At 42.6% G+C, this 19,542-nt stretch overlaps 1 protein-coding gene across 1 annotated transcript in view; it reads left to right on the forward strand.

Annotated features, from left to right (window-relative positions):
• The window catches only part of LOC126273304 (trissin receptor-like), a 99,558-nt gene extending 83,220 nt beyond the window's left edge, over positions 1-16,338 (forward strand). The window contains exon 4 of the mRNA XM_049976850.1: positions 16,072-16,338. Coding sequence (XP_049832807.1) covers positions 16,072-16,338 — 267 coding nt within the window. The remainder of the gene's footprint in view (positions 1-16,071) is intronic.
• Positions 16,339-19,542: the final 3,204 nt, after the last annotated feature.

A 19,542-nucleotide genomic window follows, 5' to 3' on the forward strand; every position in this document is an offset into this window, starting at 1 on the left:
AATCTCCAACCAGAACATGGTGGGGAAATCTACTCGAAATATTTCCAGATTATCCTTCAGGTGCTCAGCCACAACAGCTGCTGAGCCAGGGGGCCTATAGAGACATCCAATTACCATGTCTGAGCCTGCATTAACCGTGACCTTCACTCGAATTATTTCACATTTCGGATCACCGTCAAATTCCTTCGATAATATTGCACTTCTTATCGCTATAAACACGCCTCCCCCTTCACTGTCCAGCCTGTCTCTGCGGTATACTGCTAGTTTGCTGGCATTTACAAAAATGAAGAAGCAGGAAGTCGACAAGAAGTGTTCCAGACAAATCCGATATGTGACGAAACCGAACGACGGACCGATCGGACACCTTATATTGTTCCGCTCATATGCCATATACCATTGTTAGCAAAGTGGTTAACGTCAAGCATGAACGTGCATCGTTTTCCTTTCAGTTATTGCTCTCAGGGGAATGAACAAGCTGCTAGCTTGTTGATGTGCAGAGTATCTAATAATAAATTGAAACTTAAATACACAGCTCTAAAACAGACAGTATATTTACAAATTGCAACCGATATTTCTTTTTGGCGGTACGTATACATCGATATATCATAGATTTATCGATATATGGGGCGTGGATAATGATATTCTTCTTAAATATCGATACTTCGGATTCCCGATATTATTAAAAATTTCAACACTCCTAGTTAGAAGTTTCCAATCCCCTAGTCGTATAATGACTCCTGTGATTTCCTCGAATCCCCTATCTGGTCTGCAACTGTTATCTGTGCCAAATTGCTCTCCTTATAGACAGTGTTTCATGTGGGCGCAGAGATAAAATCGGAGGGAGCCAAATCCGGGCTGTAGGGTGTGTGATCAAAGTAATCTCATCGAATACGCTGCAGGACTATCGTAGTTACTCCTGCAGTAAGTGGCCCAGAATTATCATAAAGAAGAAAACGTGATGAAATCAGACGAAATACCTCAGCAAAACTTCATACCTGGCGGGAGACACTGCATCCGGGACGTCTTTATGTGATCCCTACATATCAATGTTTCTATCAGTAAAGCCTTATTATTACTTTCGGTCCTCATGACAACAGTAAAGGTAAGATTATGTACATCAGTCACAACGCGATTGTGAGCAACGTGGGATTCAAGCCTTCGTCTCGAGAGATGCTGCGCTGTAGTGGCGCGTTTCTTTTATTTAAAGCTTCAACTTCGCTTTGAAACTTCTTGGGATGTAATTGTCATATTGCGGTGCAACCAGCCCCTTTCCTTTTGTTGTATGTTATGTTATTGATTGTTTAAGAAATACTACAGGGTGTCCATTTAAAAAAGACTCAGGTTTTTGTTGAAACTAATACTTGTCTACGTTTTAAAATGTCTCAAAGTATTTCTTTTCACGAGCCCCTGTCTTATATCCATACTAAACGATTAACTGGCCCACACTATTGTTGATTCATAAACCCTTTTGACTCCTGTTAGATACGAAACGAGAATGAATTTCACAACAGCAATTCTTAAAAGCAGAGAATAAGAAGCAGAAATAAAAGTGAACCAGTAACAAGAACCCATTCGGTCTACCGATAAAAGTGCCCTTAACTAAAAAAAATAGTGCAATAAATCGCATCATTCTGCATGGGCGCAACATACTAGAAGCACAAGAGCCCTAGTGACGCCGCGACATCACGAATAATGACAGAAGGTAGTACCGAGTTTTCCTTCCCCAAATTTCTGTGATTTTGTTCTAATTTTTCCAAGCAGAAGGGCAATTTTATTTATTTATTTATTTATTTACTTTATTTTTTTATTTTTTTCCACTGGTTGTACACGTCCAGTTACTGAACTAGTTTTCTAAACGCGTGTTTACCAGGGCCATACTGTACATCATTATGCGTCCACATTAGAACGAAGCGAGTTTTTTTAAGTAGGTACCTTTGTTGTTGTTGTTCTTGCTGTGGTCTTCAGTCCTGAGACTGGTTTCATGCAGCTCTCCAAGCTACTCTATCCTGTGCAAGCTTCTTCATCTCCCACTACTTACTGCAACCTACATGCTTCTGAACCTGCTTCATGTATTCATCTCTTGGTCTCCCTCTACGATTTTTACCCTCTAAGCTACCCTCCAATACTAAATTGGTGATCCCATGATGCCTCAGAACATGTCCTACCAACCGATCCCTTCTTCTAGTCAAGTTGTGCCACAAGCTCCTCCTCTCCCCAACTCTATTCAGTACCTCCTCATTATTTATGTGATCTACCCATCTAATCTTCAGCATTCTTCTGTGGCACCACATTTCGAAAGCTTCTATTCTCTTCTTGTCTAAACTATTTATTGTCCATGTTTCACTTCCATACATGGCTACACTCCATACAAATACTTTCAGAAACGACTTCCTGACTCTTAAATCTATACTCGATGTTAGCAAATTTCTCTTCTTCTGAAACGCTTTCCTTCCCATTGCCAGTCTACATTTTATATCCTCTCTACTTGGACAATCATCAGTTATTTTTCTCCCCAAATAGCAAAACTCCTTTACTACTTTAAGTGTCTCATTTCCTAATGTAATTCCCTCAGCATCACCCGACTTAATTCGACTACATTCCATTATCCTAGTTTTGCTTTTGTTGATGTTCATCTTATATCCTCTTTTCAAGACATGTCGATTCCGTTCAACTGCTCTTCCAAGTCCTTTGCTGTCTCTGACAGAAATACAATGTCATCGGCGAACCTCAAAGTTTTTATTTCTTCTCCATGGATTTTAATTCCTACTCCGAATTTTTCTTTTGTTTCCTTCACTGCTTGCTCAATATACAGATTGAATAACATCGGGGAGAGGCTACAACCCTGTCTCACTCCCTTCCCAACCACTGCTTTCATTTCATGCCCCTCGACTCTTATAACTCCCATCTGATTTCTGTACAAATTGTAAATAGGATTTCGCCCCCTGTCTTTTACCCCTGCCACCTTTAGAATTTGAAGGAGAGTATTCCAGTCAACATTGTCAAAAGCTTTCTCTAAGTCTACTAATGCTAGGAACGTAGGTTTGCCTTTCCTTAATCTTTCTTCTAAGATAAGTCGTAATGTCAGTATTGCCTCACGTGTTCCAGTGCTTCTACGGTATCCAAACTGATCTTCCCTGAGGTCGGCTTCTACTAGTTTTTCCATTCGTCTGTAAAGAATTCGTGTTAGTATTTTGCAGCTGTGGCTTATTATACTGATTGTTCGGTAATTTTCAAATTTGTCAACACCTGCTTTCTTTGGAATTGGAATTATTATGTTCTTCTATAAGTCTGAGGGTATTTCGCCTGTTTCATACATCTTGCTCACCAGATGGTAGAGTTTTGTCAGGACTGGCTTTCCCAAGGCCGTCAGTAGTTCCAATGGAATGTTGTCTACTCTGGGGGCCTTATTTCGAGTCAGGTCTTTCAGTGCTCTGTCAAACTCTTTACGCAGTATCGTATCTCCCATTTCAACTTCATCTACATCGTCTTCCATTTCCATAATATTGACCTCAAGTACATCGCCCCTGTATAGACACTCTATATACTCCTTCCACCTTTCTTCTTTCCCTTCTTTGCTTAGAACTGGGTTTCCATCTGAGCTCTTAATATTCATACAAGTGGCTCTCTTTTCTCCAAAGGTCTCTTTAATTTTCCTGTGGGCAGTATCTATCTTACCCCTTGTGAGATAAGCCTCAAGATCCCTACATTTATCCTCTAGCCATCTCTGCTTAGACATTTTGCACTTCCTGTCGATCTAATTTTTGAGACGTTTGTATTTCTTTTTGCCTGCTTCATTTACTGCATTTTTATATTTTCTCCTTCCATCAGTTAAATTAAATATTTCTTCTGTTACCCAAGGATTTCTACTAGCCCTCGTCTCTTTACCTACTTGATCCTCTGCTGCCTTCACTACTTCATCCCTCAAAGCTACCCATTCTTCTTCTACTGTATTTTTTTCACTATTCCTGCCATTTGTTCCCTTACGCTTTCCCTGAAACTCTGTACAACCTATGGTTCTTTTAGTTTATCCAGGTTCCATCTCCTTAAATTCCCACCTTGTCACAGTTTCTTCAGATTTAATCTACAGCTCACAACCAATAGATTGTGGTCAGAGTCCACATCTGCCCCTGGAAATTTCTTACAATTTAAAACCTTTTTCCTAAATCTGTGTCTTACCATTATATAATCTATCTTAAATCTGTCAGTATCTTCAGGCTTCTTCCATGTATACAACCTTCTTTTATGATTCTTGAACCAAGTGTTAGCTGTGATTAAGTTGTGCTCTCTGCAAAATTCTACCAGGCGGCTTCCTCTTTCATTTCTTATCCCCAATCCATATTCACCTACTACGTTTCCTTCTCTCGCTTTTCCTACTACTGAATTCGTCACCCATGACTATTAAATTTTCGGCTCCTTTCACCATTTGAATAATTTCTTTTATTTCGTCGTACATTTCATCAATTTCTTCTTCATCTACAGAGCTAGTTGGCATAGAATCTTGTACTACTGTAGTAGGCGTGGGCTTTGTGTCTATCTTGGCCACAATAATGCATTCACTATGCTGTTGGTAGTAACTTACCCGCATTCCCATTTTTTTTATTCATTATTAAACCTACTCCTTCATTACTCCTATTTGACTTTGTATTTAGAACCCTGTATTCGCCTGACCAGAAGTCTCTTTCCTCCTGCCACCGAACTTCACTAATTCCCACTATATCTAACTTTAACCTATCCATTTCCCTTTTTAAATTTTCTAACCTACCTGCCCGATTAAGGGATCTGACATTCCACGCTCATATCCGTAGAACGCCTGTTTTCTTTCTCCTGATAACGACGTCCACCTGAGTAGTCTCCACCCGGAGATCCGAGCGGGGGATTATTTTACCTCCGGAATATTTTACCCAAGAGGATGCCATCATTATTTAATCATATAGTAAAGCTGCATGCTCTCGGCAATACCAGCAGAGGGATGCTGTTTTGGTTAGTGTTATAAGGCCGGATCAGTCAATCATCCCGACTTTTGCCCTTGCAACTACTGAAAAGGCTGCTTCCTCTCTTGAGGAACCACGCTTTTGTCTGGCCTCTCAACAGATACCCCTCCATTGTGGTTGCACCTACGGTAAGGCTACCCTTATCGCTGAGGCACGCAAGCCTCCCCACCAACGGCAAGGTCCATGGTTCATGTGTGTGTGGGGAGGGGGGGGGGGGGTAGGTACCCCTATGGAATAAAAATAAAACAAGTACGCTTTTCTTAGTCGTCTTATTTTTGTATGAAAACTTTTATTTTAATTAACAGTTCTACATAATTCCCAGGAATATTAAGACTTTTATCGTATCGTACAGCCAGCTTTGAATACCATCTTCTTAGAAATGGGCCTTCTGAGCATAACTTTTAATAATTTAAGCCCTCTGTAACACATGCATAAGGCGCACGTATTGAGGTTTATGAACGACAGGCTCGTGCGGAAATAGGTGATAGCTCTTAAAGATGGCCGCACGAATGTGCTTGAAGACGAACTAACTGCGACCTTCAGGCATGACTGAAGATTTAGTGCAGAACCATTTCGACATTAGTAAAATTGCTAAGATCAGTCTACTTGCTTTATTTTCATTTCAGACTGGTGAATAAACACATGGCAATATTGTTGTGTGGCTCAGCAATATTAATGATAAAACATACCGTGACAGGTGTTCGCTGTGGTATGTCAGAAGTTTTGCCGGTGTTGTTAACATACGATGGAAAGTATTTCTCATGCCTGCAAATGCTTCTACCTGACCCTCAGCCTTGTTTGCTCTTTGTCACGCCAACGGCGCTGTCTCGCCAAGTAACGTAAACCTAATGGCGACACACTATCTGCGCTGTGGGCAGATGAGAGAACCATCAATTTACGAATGTAATACCCACATTTGCGCAAAGAGCTTTGGAATAAATCAAGTAACATACACAGTGACTGCGGTCTGAAGAAGGATATTCTCGCTGCTACTGTCGTGGTAGAAAACCTGAGTAGAGAGCCATAACTGTATTCTTAAATTGATAAAGTAAACAGCCAACCTAAAGACAGAAGTTTATTAATTTAAACTTTACCCAGGTTTCGGTACTACTAAAGGTATCTTTTTCAGAAGTACATGGTGTAACACTGCTTACTTGAAAATATATTAACACGAATCAGGAGCTGAAGTTAAATACTGTAACTATTGTATTCTTAAGACATCCAAACTTTTTGGGGCTTCGTCACGTGTGTTCCCATATTCATGGACAATCCTTCTTAACTGTCTTTTTTTTATTACAGTCCTCTATACATTAATTTTTTCGTCACGTGGCTGTGGTTGTATGTGTCTCGCGTTTATCAAATTCTTAGTCATCACACTATGCTACTTTTCTGAATAAAATATTAACATAAACACTTTATTATTATTATTTGCAAATAAGCCCACTATAGCTTCGAAAAGCACTTACAGGTGAGCACTTACATTCCTTTGTGGCCATATTTCTTTCATCTTCTTCCTGTGAACTATGTTTCTCCCTTCCGACTACGTTTTTCAAATCTTTTTTCTTCGGTTTTGTCTCTTAGTCGATTTTCCATTTGTGAATGTTGGACCTGAAGATTTCGCGGTTTTGAGCATCTGCTGGAGTAGTTCATGCCAGTTTCGATCTCATCAAACCATATCATCGTGTCCGTTTTGGTTTTGCTCTTGTTGTCACAAAAATCGATTATTAGCTTTTAAATCGGTCTGATTTCATTTAAAATCTTAACCTCCGATTTCTAAAGTTTCTATGGAAAACTGTGTATTGTTTGGTATCCTGATTGTTCCTGAATCGTTATTTTTCATCTAAAAGTGTTGAGTGCAGAGTTTTTGTTAAGATTTTTCTCTCCTTTTTTTCATATTTTTTTTGTTTCTGTTTTTCTGTTCAAAATTTGTGTTTCTGATCCATAAAGATATTCTGGTTTATTTACTTTACTGTAATGTCTTAGTTCTCTAAGCCTGTAGATACATTCGTTCTGGTAGATATGTCGGGTTCGGTTCACCTTTCCTGGATGTTTTCTCCATTTAAAATTGTGAAATTCCTTCAATTTTGCCATATTTCGTGTCCATGAATATTAGTGCCTTGTTTTTGCAGGTTATGTACTCTGTCTTGTCAAAATGTATCTGGAGACTTTTTCTGTGGTTCGCTTATGTTTTCTATCTGGTGTTGAGATGATGAACGGTCGCGAGTTGATATTGCTAAATCGTCCGCAAATTCCAGGCAATATATAGATAACACACCTGAACCTAAATTGATTTGTTGGTCAATTTATACAACTGGTTTCCTTTAGTGGCATTCTTGTATCAGTTAGTCAACGACACAGTTGAAAAGTATTGGATGCATCCTATCTCATTATCTTACTCCAATTTTAATTACAAACGGGCCTGAGAGTTCTTCCACGTATTTAACATTCGACTTCGTATCTGTCAGTATTTACACCTAGATCTCGCTTCTTGAATATCTAGAGAAGTGATTAGCGGTCAATTGAGTCATAAGCTTTCTGAAACCATCGAAAAGGGAGACTAAATTTTTGCTACATATTCTTTGATGTCTTTGGATTAGCTTTTGGTACAATATATTCCTTGGACACGAACGGTTTGTTCTGAATCCTGGCTGATATTCACAAATTTCTGCTTCAAGTTGTTTCTGGCTCTATCAAGGAGACACTGGGATACAATTTTATATGCAACATTCCCCTGTAGTTATACACATCTGTTCTGCCTCATTTCTATTGGAATGCGTGGAGTAACCAAATTTTTTAGTCCTCTGGAATTTTTTTGTTTGCCAAATGTCTTGCATGGTTTTAGTGATTATTTTCATGGTGTTAGAGGCGGCTAATAAGAGAATTTCTGCTAGGATTCCATCTTCCCCAGACATTCTACTGTGTCTTGGGTCCTTTCAACTGTCTGACAATTAAATCTTCATCTGGGATAACAAACATTTTATTTTTACTTCAATCTATCCTAATGAATTTCTCGAGTTTTTCCACCAATGCGTCTGTTACAAAGAGAGATTTAAGAGAGAATTACAATTAAACCAGGTATGCTTCCTTACTAACCGGCAGTAACCAAAAACAGAAGGGTGATCATTACGCCGCTCAGGATTAGGCGAGCGGTCTTCGGCGCTGCAGTCATGGGCTGAGCGCCTAGTCCCGGTGGAGGTTCGAGTCCTCCCACGGGCATGGGTGTGTGTGTTTGTCCTTAGGATAATTTAGGTTAAAGTAGTGTGTAAACTGAGGTACTGATGACCTTAGCAATTAAGTCTCATAAGATTTCACACACTTTTGAACATTTTTGGTGACCACCAGTCAGACTGTACCTGGTATACAGACTTTCTCACTGATAAAAGCCTGAAAAGTGCTCGGAAAAACTGTCAGTACGATATATTCACTGTTCTGAACAAGCTATGAGTCCATCAGCAGTTCACGAATTAATCTTTCGGAAGCAATTTGCTTACTTAACAAAGGGACACTGCCACGTCACCTCCTTTCTCCTTTGTTGCTTTTTCTTGTAAAATGCAAATGAAAAACAGCCGCACTACCTTCCACCAGCACTCTTTCGCTCATCTCGAGGCCATACTGCGCCCTGCGTAGATCTTCGTGATGTGGAAATCTGTTATTGTTAATTTTAATGAAAGTAATGGGTCGATTTTGCAAATGATTTTTTGTATAATTACGTACGAGTGGTTTTTGTCTCAGTAGACAATCTTCAGACCAGTCGGTGTAACTGAGACTTTATAAATTTCTGCGAGGCAGTTGAGAAAGTACACACCTATAAGCCTTACACAGAAATTCATATACAATAAAATTACCTCAGCTATTATACGGTAACATTAATTTTTACTTATTAGTTATTATAAAGGTTTTTAAATCCATTTGTCAAGCCGGCAGGTGTGCCCGAGCGGTTCTAGGTGCTTTAGTCTGAAGCCGCGCGACCTCTACGGACGTGGGTTCGAATCCTGCCTCGGGCATGGATGTGTGTGATGTCCTTAGGTTAGTTAGGTTTAAGTAGGTCAAAGTTCTAAGGGACTGAAGACGTCGGATGTTATGTCTCAGTCATTTGAACCATTGGTCAATTACTACAGACTTTTAAGGTTTTACATCTGCATTATGCAATGTTAGGCGTTATGCATTCGTTATTTGTAATGTTTCAATGCTCATTAGCTTCTCCACTTATTATGGAGAGAGCGACAGCCTGAGTGACCCCTCTACACTGAGGTGATAAAAGAAAATGGGATACCTCCTAACGACGCATCGGACCTCGTTTTGCACGGCATTGTGCAGCAACTCTGGACTGAATAATCATCTCGTTGGAAGTCCCGCGCAGAAATATTGAGCCGTGCTGCCACTATAGCCGTCCGTAATTGCGAAATTATTGCTTGTACAGGTTTTTGTGCAAGAACTGGCTTCTCGATTATGCCCCGTAAGTGTTCGATAAGATTCACGTCGGACCAACTGGGTGGCCGTATCATTCACTCGAGCTCTCCGGAATGTTCTAAACAATCGCGAAGCCGATGACTTTATGCATTCTCATCCATAGCCATTCCCAGTAAATGATCGGGCCTGTTTGATCAGACGAGCATTCCAAGTAAATACAGTCCTTACCGTCACGGAGGCACCGGTGCAGTCTCGACAACTTGGGTCCATGGCTTCTGGGGTCTGCGCCACATTCTGATGCTACCATCAGCTCTTACTAATTGAAATCGGGACTCATCTAACCAGGCCACGACTTTTCAGTCGTTTAAGGTCAAACCGATATCGTCACTACCTCACGAGAGGTGCTTCTAGCCATACCATGCTGTCAACAAAGGCATTCGAGTCGCTCGTCTGATGCCATAGCTCATTAACGCAAAAATTGGGAATTAACTTCTGAAGTCACCATTCCCCTATAACTTTTTTTTTTGGTCATCAGTCTACTGACTGGTTTGATGCGGCCCGCCACGAATTCCTTCCTGTGCTAACCTCTCCATGTCAGAGCAGCACTTGCAACCTACGTCCTACATTATTTGCTTGACGCATTCCAAACTCTGTCTTCCTCTACAGTTTTTGACCTCTAAAGCTCCCTCTAGTACCATGGAAGTCATTCCCTCATTTCTTAGCAGATGTCCTATCATCCTGTCCCTTCTCCTTATCAGTGTTTTCCACATATTCCTTTCCTCTCCGATTCTGCGTAGAACCTCCTCATTCCTTACCTTATCAGTCCACCTAATATTCAACATTCGTCTATAGCACCACATCTCAAATGCTTCGATTCTTCCGGTTTTCCCACAGTCCATGTTTCACTACCATACAATGCTGTACTCCAGACGTACATCCTCAGAAATTTCTTCCTCAAATTAACGCCGGTATTTGATATTAGTAGACTTCTCTTTGCCAGAAATGCCTTTTTTGCCATAGCGAGTCTGCTTTTGATGTCCTCCTACTCCGTGCGTCATTGGTTATTTTACTGCCTAGGTAGCAGATTTCCTTAACTTCATTGACTTCGTGACCATCAATCCTGAAGTTAAGTTTCTCGCTGTTCTCATTTCTACTACTTCTCATTACCTTCGTCTTTCTCCGATTTACTCTTAAACCATACTGTGTACTCATTAGACTGTTCATTAGGTTCAGCAGATCATTTAATTCTTCTTCACTTTCACTCAGGATAGCAATGTCATCCGCGAATAGTATCATTGATATCTTTTCACCTTGTATTTTAATTCCACTCCTGAACCTTTCTTTTACTTCCATCATTGCTTCCTCGATGTACAGATTGAAGAGTAGGGGCGAAAGGCTATTGCCTTGTCTTACACCCTTCTTAATACGAGCACTTTGTTCTTGATCGTCCACTCTTCTTATTCCGTCTTGGTTGTTGTACATATTGTATATCACCCGTCTCTCCCTATAGCTTACCCCTACTTTTTTCAGAATCTCGAACAGCTTGCACCATTTTATATTGTCGAACGCTTTTTCCAGGTCGACAAATCCTATGAACGTGTCTTGATTTTTCTTTAGCCTTGCTTCCATTATTAGCCGTAACTTCACAATTGCCTCTCTCGTGCCTTTACTTTTCCTGAAGCCAAACTGATCGTCACCTAGCGCATTCTCAATTTTCTTTTCCATTCTTCTGCATATTATTCTTGTAAGCAGCTTCGATGCATGAGCTGTTAAGCTGATTGTGCGATAATTCTCGCACTTCTCAGCTCTTTCCGTCGTCGTAATTGTGTGGATGATCTATCCCTTCGGCCCTTTATGACCGTAAGTCCTCCAAAGATATTTTAAATTCCGATTCTAATATTCGATCCCCAATCTCTTCTAAATCGACTCCTGTTTCTTCTTCTATCACATCAGACAAATCTTCACCCTCATAGAGGCTTTAAATGTATTCATTCCACCTACCTGCTCTCTCCTTTGCATTTAACAGTGGAAGTCCCGTTGCACTCTTAATGTTAGCACCGTTGCTTTTAATGTCGCCAAAGGTTGTTTTGACTTTCCTGTATGCTGAGTCTGTCCTTCCGACAATCATATATTTTTCCATGTCTTCACATTTTTCCTGCAGCCATTTTGTCTTTGCTTCCGTGCACTTCCTATTTATTTCATTCCTCAGCGACTTGTATTTCTATATTCCTGATTTTCCCGGAACATGTTTGTACTTCCTCCTTTCATCAGTCAACTGAAGTATTTCTTCTGTTACCCATGGTTTCTTCGTAGCTACCTTCTTTGTACCTATGTTTTCCTTCCCAACTTCTGTGATGACTCTTTTTAGAGATGTCCATTCCTCTTCAACTGTACTGCCTACTGCGCTATTCCTTATTGCTGTATCTATAGCGTTAGAGAACTTCAAATGTATCTCGTCATTCCTTAGAACTTCCTTATCCCACTTCTTTGCGTATTGATTCTTCCTGACTAATGTCTTGAACTTCAGCCTACTCTTCATCACTACTATATTGTGATCTGAGTCTATATCTGCTCCTGGGTATGCCTTACAATACAGTATCTGATTTCGGAATCTCTGTCTGACCATGATGTAATCTAATTGAAATCTTCCCGTATCTCCCGGCCTTTTCCAAGTATACCTCCTCCTCTTGTGTTTCTTGAACAGGGTATTCGCTATTACTAGCTGAAACTTGTTACAGAACTCAATTAGTCTTTCTCCTCTTTCATTCCTTGCCCAAGCCCATATTCTCCTGTAACCTTTTCTACTACTCCTTCCCCTACAACTGCATTCCAGTCGCCCATGCCTATTAGATTTTCGTCCCCCTTTACATACTGCATAACCTTTTCAATATCCTCATACACTTTCTCTATCTGTGCATCTTCAGCTTGCGACGTCGGCATGTATATCTGAACTGTATCGTTGTCGGTGATGGTCTGCTGTCGATTCTGATTAGAACAACTCGATCACTGAACTGTTCACAGTGACACACCCTCTGCCCTACCTTCCTATTCATAACGAATCCTACACCTGTTATACCATTTTCTGCTGCTGTTGATATTACCCGATACTCATCTGACCAGAAATCCTTGTCTTCCTTCCACTTCACTTCACTGACCCCTACTATATCTACGAGGGTCAGTCAAAAAGTAATGCCTCCTATTTTTTTTTCTACGTTTAATTGTCAGGAAATTTAAATGCAATTACATAGGTTGAAAACCACAACATTGAGGATCATTTTGTCATTTCTCAATGTAATCTCCGCCCATCTCTACAGTTTTGGTCCATCTTTGAACAAGGGCATGTGTCCCAGCACGGTAAAAATCACAGCTCTGCTTCCTAAGCCATTGACGCACGGATGTTTTGACGGCCTCCTCATCTTCAAAATGAATCCCACGATGAGCTTCTTTTAGTGGCCCGAACAGATGGAAGTCTGATGGTGCCAGGTCAGGGCTGTATGGGGGATGAGGCAATTTTGACAATCTCGTCAGAGGTGTGACGACTGGTGTGTGGTCTTGCATTGTCATGCAAAAGAAGAACATCTGCCATTGATTTTGTTGGGCGAACTCGCTGAAGACGTGCTTTAAGTTTTTTGAGGGTTGTGATGTATTGAACAGAATTTATTGTGCATCCCTGCTCCAAAAAATCAACCAGAATCACACCCTCTGTATCCCAGAAAACTGTTGCCATAACTTTCCCTGCCGATCGCACAGTTCTGAATTTTTTCTTCCTCGGCGAGCTTGTGTGACGCCACTCCATTGACTGCCTCTTTGATTCGGGTTCAACAAAATGCACCCATGTTTCGTCCCCGGTCACAATTTTTTTCAGAAACTCATCTCCCTCCAAACGGAAGCGCTGCAAGTGTTGGGAGGCTATTGTTTTCCTTGCCTCTTTATTCTGATCGGTTAACATTCTTGGAACCCACCGTGCACAAACTTTTGAGTACCCAATTGTTTAATAATCGTGATCACACTGCCTTTACTAAGAGAAATAATGCGACACACTTCATCTGCAGTCACCCGACGGTCACCACGAATGATGTCATCAACTTGCTGAATGTTGTGTGGAGTCACTGCACTCACCGGCCTGCCGCTCCGCTTGTCGTCAGTCAACGGTGTTTGCCCTTCAGCTTCCTTACAACGACGAACCCATCGTCTAACAGTGCTGACATCCACTGTCACAACACCATACACCTTCCTCAGTCTTTCATGAATGCGTATGGGCGTTTCACCTTCTGCATTCAAGAATTCAATCACACAACGCTGTCTCAAACGAACATCGATGTCGGCCATCTTACAAACTTCTGCTGTGCTGCCACCTGTTGACACAGAAAGTTACTACTGCAGTGGATTGCAGAAGAAGGTTTGAGGAATGGCGCCAAATTCAAATTTTTCACTTAACTTAATTTTTTTAAGTAGAAAAAAAATGGGAGGCATTACTTTTTGACCGACCCTCGTAGATTGAGCCTTTGTATTTCCCTTTTCAGATTTTCTAGTTTCTCTATCACGTTCAAGCTTCTGACATTCCATGCCCCGACTCGTAGAACATTATCCTTTCGTTGATTATTCAATCTTTTTCTCATGGTAACCTCCCCCTTGGCAGTCCCCTCCCGGAGATCCGAATGGGAGACTATTCCGGAATCTTTTGCCAATGGAGAGATCATCATGACACTTCTTCAACTACAGGCCACATGTCCTGTGGATACACGTTGCGTGTCTTTAATGCAGTGGTTTCCATTGCCTTCTGCATCCTCTTGCCGTTGATCATTGCTGATTCTTCCGCCTTTAGGGGCAATTTCCCACCCCTAGGACAAGAGAGTGCCCTGAACCTCTATCCGCTCCTCCGCCATCTTTGACAAGGCCGTTGGCAGAATGAGGCTGACTTCTTACGCCGGAAGTCTTCGGCCGCCAATGCTGATTATTTATCAAAATTTAGGCAGTGGTGGGGATCGAACCCGGGACCGAAGACGTTTTGATTATGAATCAAAGACGCTATCGCTTTTTTTTTTTTGTAATCTCATTTTGTTCGTTATTGTTCGTTTCAATAGTTCGTGGTGGACGTCACCTGACGCCAATTGAAGTTCGTTACTGATCCATTCACTCAGTTTTTTATTACAGAGGGCAACTAACCCTCTAACCGAACACGCTGAGCTACCGTGCCGGCATTTTTGTTCGCTTTCGTTCGTTTCATCTGCTCGGGGCGGACGTCGTAAGACATCCGTTTAAGTTCGTTGTTGATCGATGAACTCAGTTTCTTTATTACAGAGGGCACGTTACCCTCTGACCAAACACGCTGAGCTACCGTGCCGGTGCCCTAGACCACAGGTGAGAACTACTTAAACCTAACTAACCTAAAGACATTACGCACATCCATGCCCGAGGCTCGATTCGAACCAGGGACCGTAACGGTGGCTTTGTTCCAGACTGTAGAACCTAGAACCGCTCGGTCACCCCGGCCGGGTCATTAACGCAAATTTCGGCCCACTGTCCAAACGGGTAACTTCATCGTACGTCAGACATTGATTTCTACGGTTATATCACGAAGTGCTGCTTGTCTGTTACCACTTGATACCTCTATTCGAACGCCTCTTTTCCCGGTCGTTAAGTGAATGCCGTCAACCACAGCGTTATCTGTGTAGATAAGAAGTGCCTGATATTTTGTATTCTCGGCACGCACTTGACACTATGGATCTCCGAATGCTGAATTCACTAACAATTTCCCCTCCGTCTTATATACACTACTAGCCATTAAAATTGCTGCACCAAGAAGCCTCTGGCCGTAATAACGTCCTTGATACGCCTGGGCATTGAGTCAAACAGTGCTTGGATGGCGTGTACAGGTACAGCTGCCCGTGCAGCTTCAGCACGATACCACAGTTCATCAAGAGTAGTGACTGGCGTATTGTGACGAGCCAGTTGCTCGGCCACCATTGACCAGACGTTATCAGTTGGTGAGAGATCTGGAGAATGTGCTGGCCAGGGCAGCAGTCGAATATTTTCTGTATCCAGAAAGGCCCGTACAGGACCTGCAACATGCGGTCGTGCATTATCCTGCTGAAATGTAGGGTTTTGCAGGGATTGAATGAAGGGTAGAGCCACGGGTCGTAACAAGTCTGAAATGTAACGTCCACTATTCAAAGTGCCGTCAATGCGAACAATAGGTGACCGAGACGTGTAACCAATGGCACCCCATACCATCACGCCGGGTGATACGGTAGTACGGCGATGACATGAATCACCTAAGTACAAATAACAGCACCGCCAATACATTACCCATTTATACCTTGTGTTCGTGATAGTACTGCCATCTGTATACAAGCACATCATTATCCACGACTTGTCATTTCAGTGTACGATAGCTTTTAGTACCAATTCGCGATTCTTGCTAATCTGGTGTTGTCAGTATAGGGTATAAAACAGGACATTATTTCCTACGTGACACAAAGTTGGAGGGGCTGTAATTGTAATTAACTAGTGAATAAACTATGACTGCCTTTGAATAAAATATAGAGTAGTAAAATTTACGATGGTTTATTAACAATGTAACGTCTTTAGTGTTCTCGGGTTGAAGGGTACCGTTTTGGTGCCCCATCTGCTGTAGTTGCTGACGGAGCCTTGTGTACTGTGCGCGCAGGCGGTGGTGGCGTGGGCGTGGCTGCTGGCGGCCGGCTACTCGTCGCCGCGGCTGCTGTGGATGAAGACGGTGCGGCTGGGCAACCAGACGCTGTGCGCGCCGGACCGGTCGCGCTACGACCAGGGCCTGCTGGACGGGCTCACGTTCGGCCTGCTGTACGTGCTGCCGCTCGCCGTCATGCTGGCGCTCTACTCGCGCATCTCCGTGGCGCTCTGGCGCAGCAGCCGCGGCCTCTCGCCGGCGGGGCACTGCCACCAGGTAGCGTAGCCTCGGCCACCTGCTATGCAGGCGTACCAACATAGCCCTTGTAACGTGACTTCTGATGCTCGCACCCAATGAAAATCAAAACTTATAAATCCTGTGCTTTCAAACCCTCTCCTTTTGCTAGTTCAGGACAAGAGTAACAGTTTAAAACAAGTGACGCACACATACTTTAGCGGCGTAATGATTTAGTCATCAGACCTGCCAGGGTAGCCGAGAGCTCTAATGCGCTGCTTCCTGGACTCGGGTAGGCGTGCTGGCCAGTAATCGAATCCGCACTGCGAATTAACGACGCGGGCCGGTATGCCGACTCAGTTACTCGACTCACAGACATTGGAAAACGTTCGCACTATTTGATAGCTTACACTAGACGCAGGCAGCCAAGATGCACTAATTCCATCGTGGGGGATTCGGGGTGGCGTCAGGAAGGGCATCCGGCCATCCTCTGACACTGACATTGCCAAATACATAGTAACTAGGCCGCTCCCCAACATGAAACGCGACAAAGGCCTAAAGAAACCGATAATTAATTATTTAATCATGAGATATCACGCATGAAATATTACAACATTTCTCGGCAGTATACTTTTCGCATATCTTCGAAGTGAGTTGATAGAATGAAGCAATTGCATTAAAGATGAGAGTTGCGTCACAATGCCTAAGTTAACACAGTGCGCAAGGGTAAAGGGTCCAGAATGAAAGTTTCTCTCTGCAGCGGAGTGTAAGCTGACATGAAACTTCAAGATCACAATTGTGTGCTGTACTGAGACACGAACTCGGGATCGTTGAGGACGGGACATGAGTCGTGCTTGGGTAGCTCAGTCAGCCAGCAAGGTAGCTCAGCGGGTTGGCTGACTGCCCCTATAATTTAAAAAAAATTAAAATATAGAAACTGATTGAAAGGATCAAAGATGATGTTGAACGTGTCTCATGTGTAATCCACCCCGACCAAACCCAACTAACAATAATGAACAAAATTGACAAAAAAAGAGAAAGAAAAGTAGGGTCAGCACTTGCCTGAGAAAGGAGGAGGTCTCGAGTCTCGATCCGGCACACAGTTGTAGTCTGCAAGGAAGTTTAATATCAGCAGGCAATCGGCTACAGAGTGTTAATTTCGTTTTGGAAACATCCTCCGGCTGTGACTAAGCCATGCCTCTGCAGCATCCTTTCTTTCAGGGATGCTAGTATTTCAAGTTTCGCAGGAGAGCTTCTGTGAAGTTTTGGAGGTAGGAGACGAACTACCGGCGGAAGTGGAGCTGTGAGGACGGGTGGTGGACAAGCTTGGGCAGCTCAGTCGGTACAGCACTTTCCCGCGAAAGGCAAGGGTCACGATTTGTTGGTCCAGCACACAGTTTCAATCTCTCAAGTAGTTTCATGTAAGAGATGTTGATTTGTGGCAAAGAGCGCAGATCTGCCCCTGTGATTAGAAAACAAAAAACAAAAAAACTGATTGAAAGGATCAAAGGTGAAGTTGAACGGGTGTTATGTGACAACCACCCCGACTAATCCCAACGAACAATAACGACCAAAATTGACAAAAAAAGCGAAAGAAAAGTAGGGTCAGCCTTTGCCTGAGAAAGGCGGAGGTCCCGAGTCGAGGTTATGGTGTTTCTTTTGTTGACTCATCTGTATACTGCATGAGAATGTCGAAACTATAACGTCGACTTCATCTATGACTCGTACTGAAGAATCTGATTAGTAGGCAGGGGTTTCAGCATGGACAAAGAATGGAATATGGAGCTTTCTTTGATAAACTCGGGAAAACGTCGCCGCTATGCTGCATATCCCTGTATCGATCGAGCATCCGACCACAATTTCAGTTCGCACAAAGCTCCATCCCTTCTGTACTCTTCGACACAAGCACAGTATTTAAAATAACGGATGCGAGTGCTGTTTCTGCCGTCTGTCACCTCACACGGCAGATGGGAAAAAGGCTATGATCGAAATGTTACTTGAGAAGGTGGAATTTCTGCTGCTGCACTCCCGAACTCTTAAAGGATGAGCCCAAAAACCGGTTTCCACGAACTACGTTTCTCTGAACTTGGTTAGACTTAGACCCGAGGTGAGCTAGGAATGAAACAATAAGGCTTATGAAACTAAAATCGCAAGTTCGTAGGCTAGAGTCAGTTAACGTTTCTTTTTATGGTGCCAATCTTATCATAAAGTAACTGTCACTGAATAAAACTTACGTTTCAGGCACGACTTTACTAGTCATTTTCTTGGTATGCTGGTGCACTGTACTATCCGGGGTCGGTTACATTTTGCCATGACATCTTTACTGAGAATGACATCGTGCTACAATTCAGGAAGACCATTTAAGATGTTGCCCCCTATGCTGGAGACAGTGGGAAATTTTAATTTATTTAGTTAGGTGAAAGGAGTGGAGATTTGCTGTTGTCCATGGCCCAAAGCGGTGTAACTCATGATTTGTAGTCATCGACAAAGGGTGAGTATAACCCTGTTTCTCTCGTGCGAGTCCTGGGTCGTTGTTTGTTCTACCCGTAGGACTTTTACGACTGACAGTGAGGATGGTGCGAAGCTACAGCCATGCTCCGCATCACATTATTAGGGTGTTTTAATATTGGAGTGGTGTGTCATCCTGCACTGGTTGCTTCAACTACCCAAGCAGAATGTGACGTTCGTGCTCCAAGATGCATGTCGCAAGTGCCATACCGCTTTCGGCGATAACTTCTTTGCAGTCACTGCAGTGACAGTCCGCCTTGTGCACGACGGAAGGATGCAGAGCATCTATCCTGTCCCTTGTGGAACCTAACCTATTCTGGAAAGTACGGTTGCTGTAGAACACCAGATGTTCGTCAAACTAAGCGAAAAATGTTTTTCGATTCTGTCAATGACACTGTTTACGCATGTTGCTGGCTGCCGTTTATCTACGTTCTGCCGGCAGTTCGTTCTTTTATTACTTAACATTACTCTGCATATCAATTTGGGACTACAGCCTCGTCGCAGAGCGTTCTTCTCAGCCGTTTAAGCTCAGATGTTAAATTGTGAACATTACTTCTGTGTTGTGGTCGACTGATCAGAGGGTGGATGACTGAGTTCTTCTGTGCCGGGATTGTGGTGAGATTTTGCATGTAAATACCTGTCCGTATGTGTTTGCTTCCAAATACTCAAGTCATAGTTTACCATCGAATGCCCTTTACACTTTCACATCTAGGAATGAGACTGCACAATGGTCTCTACTTATTGCAG

The sequence above is a fragment of the Schistocerca gregaria genome, chromosome 5, assembly GCF_023897955.1.
Source record: "Schistocerca gregaria isolate iqSchGreg1 chromosome 5, iqSchGreg1.2, whole genome shotgun sequence".
In the NCBI taxonomy this organism is placed as follows: Eukaryota; Metazoa; Arthropoda; class Insecta; order Orthoptera; family Acrididae; genus Schistocerca; species Schistocerca gregaria.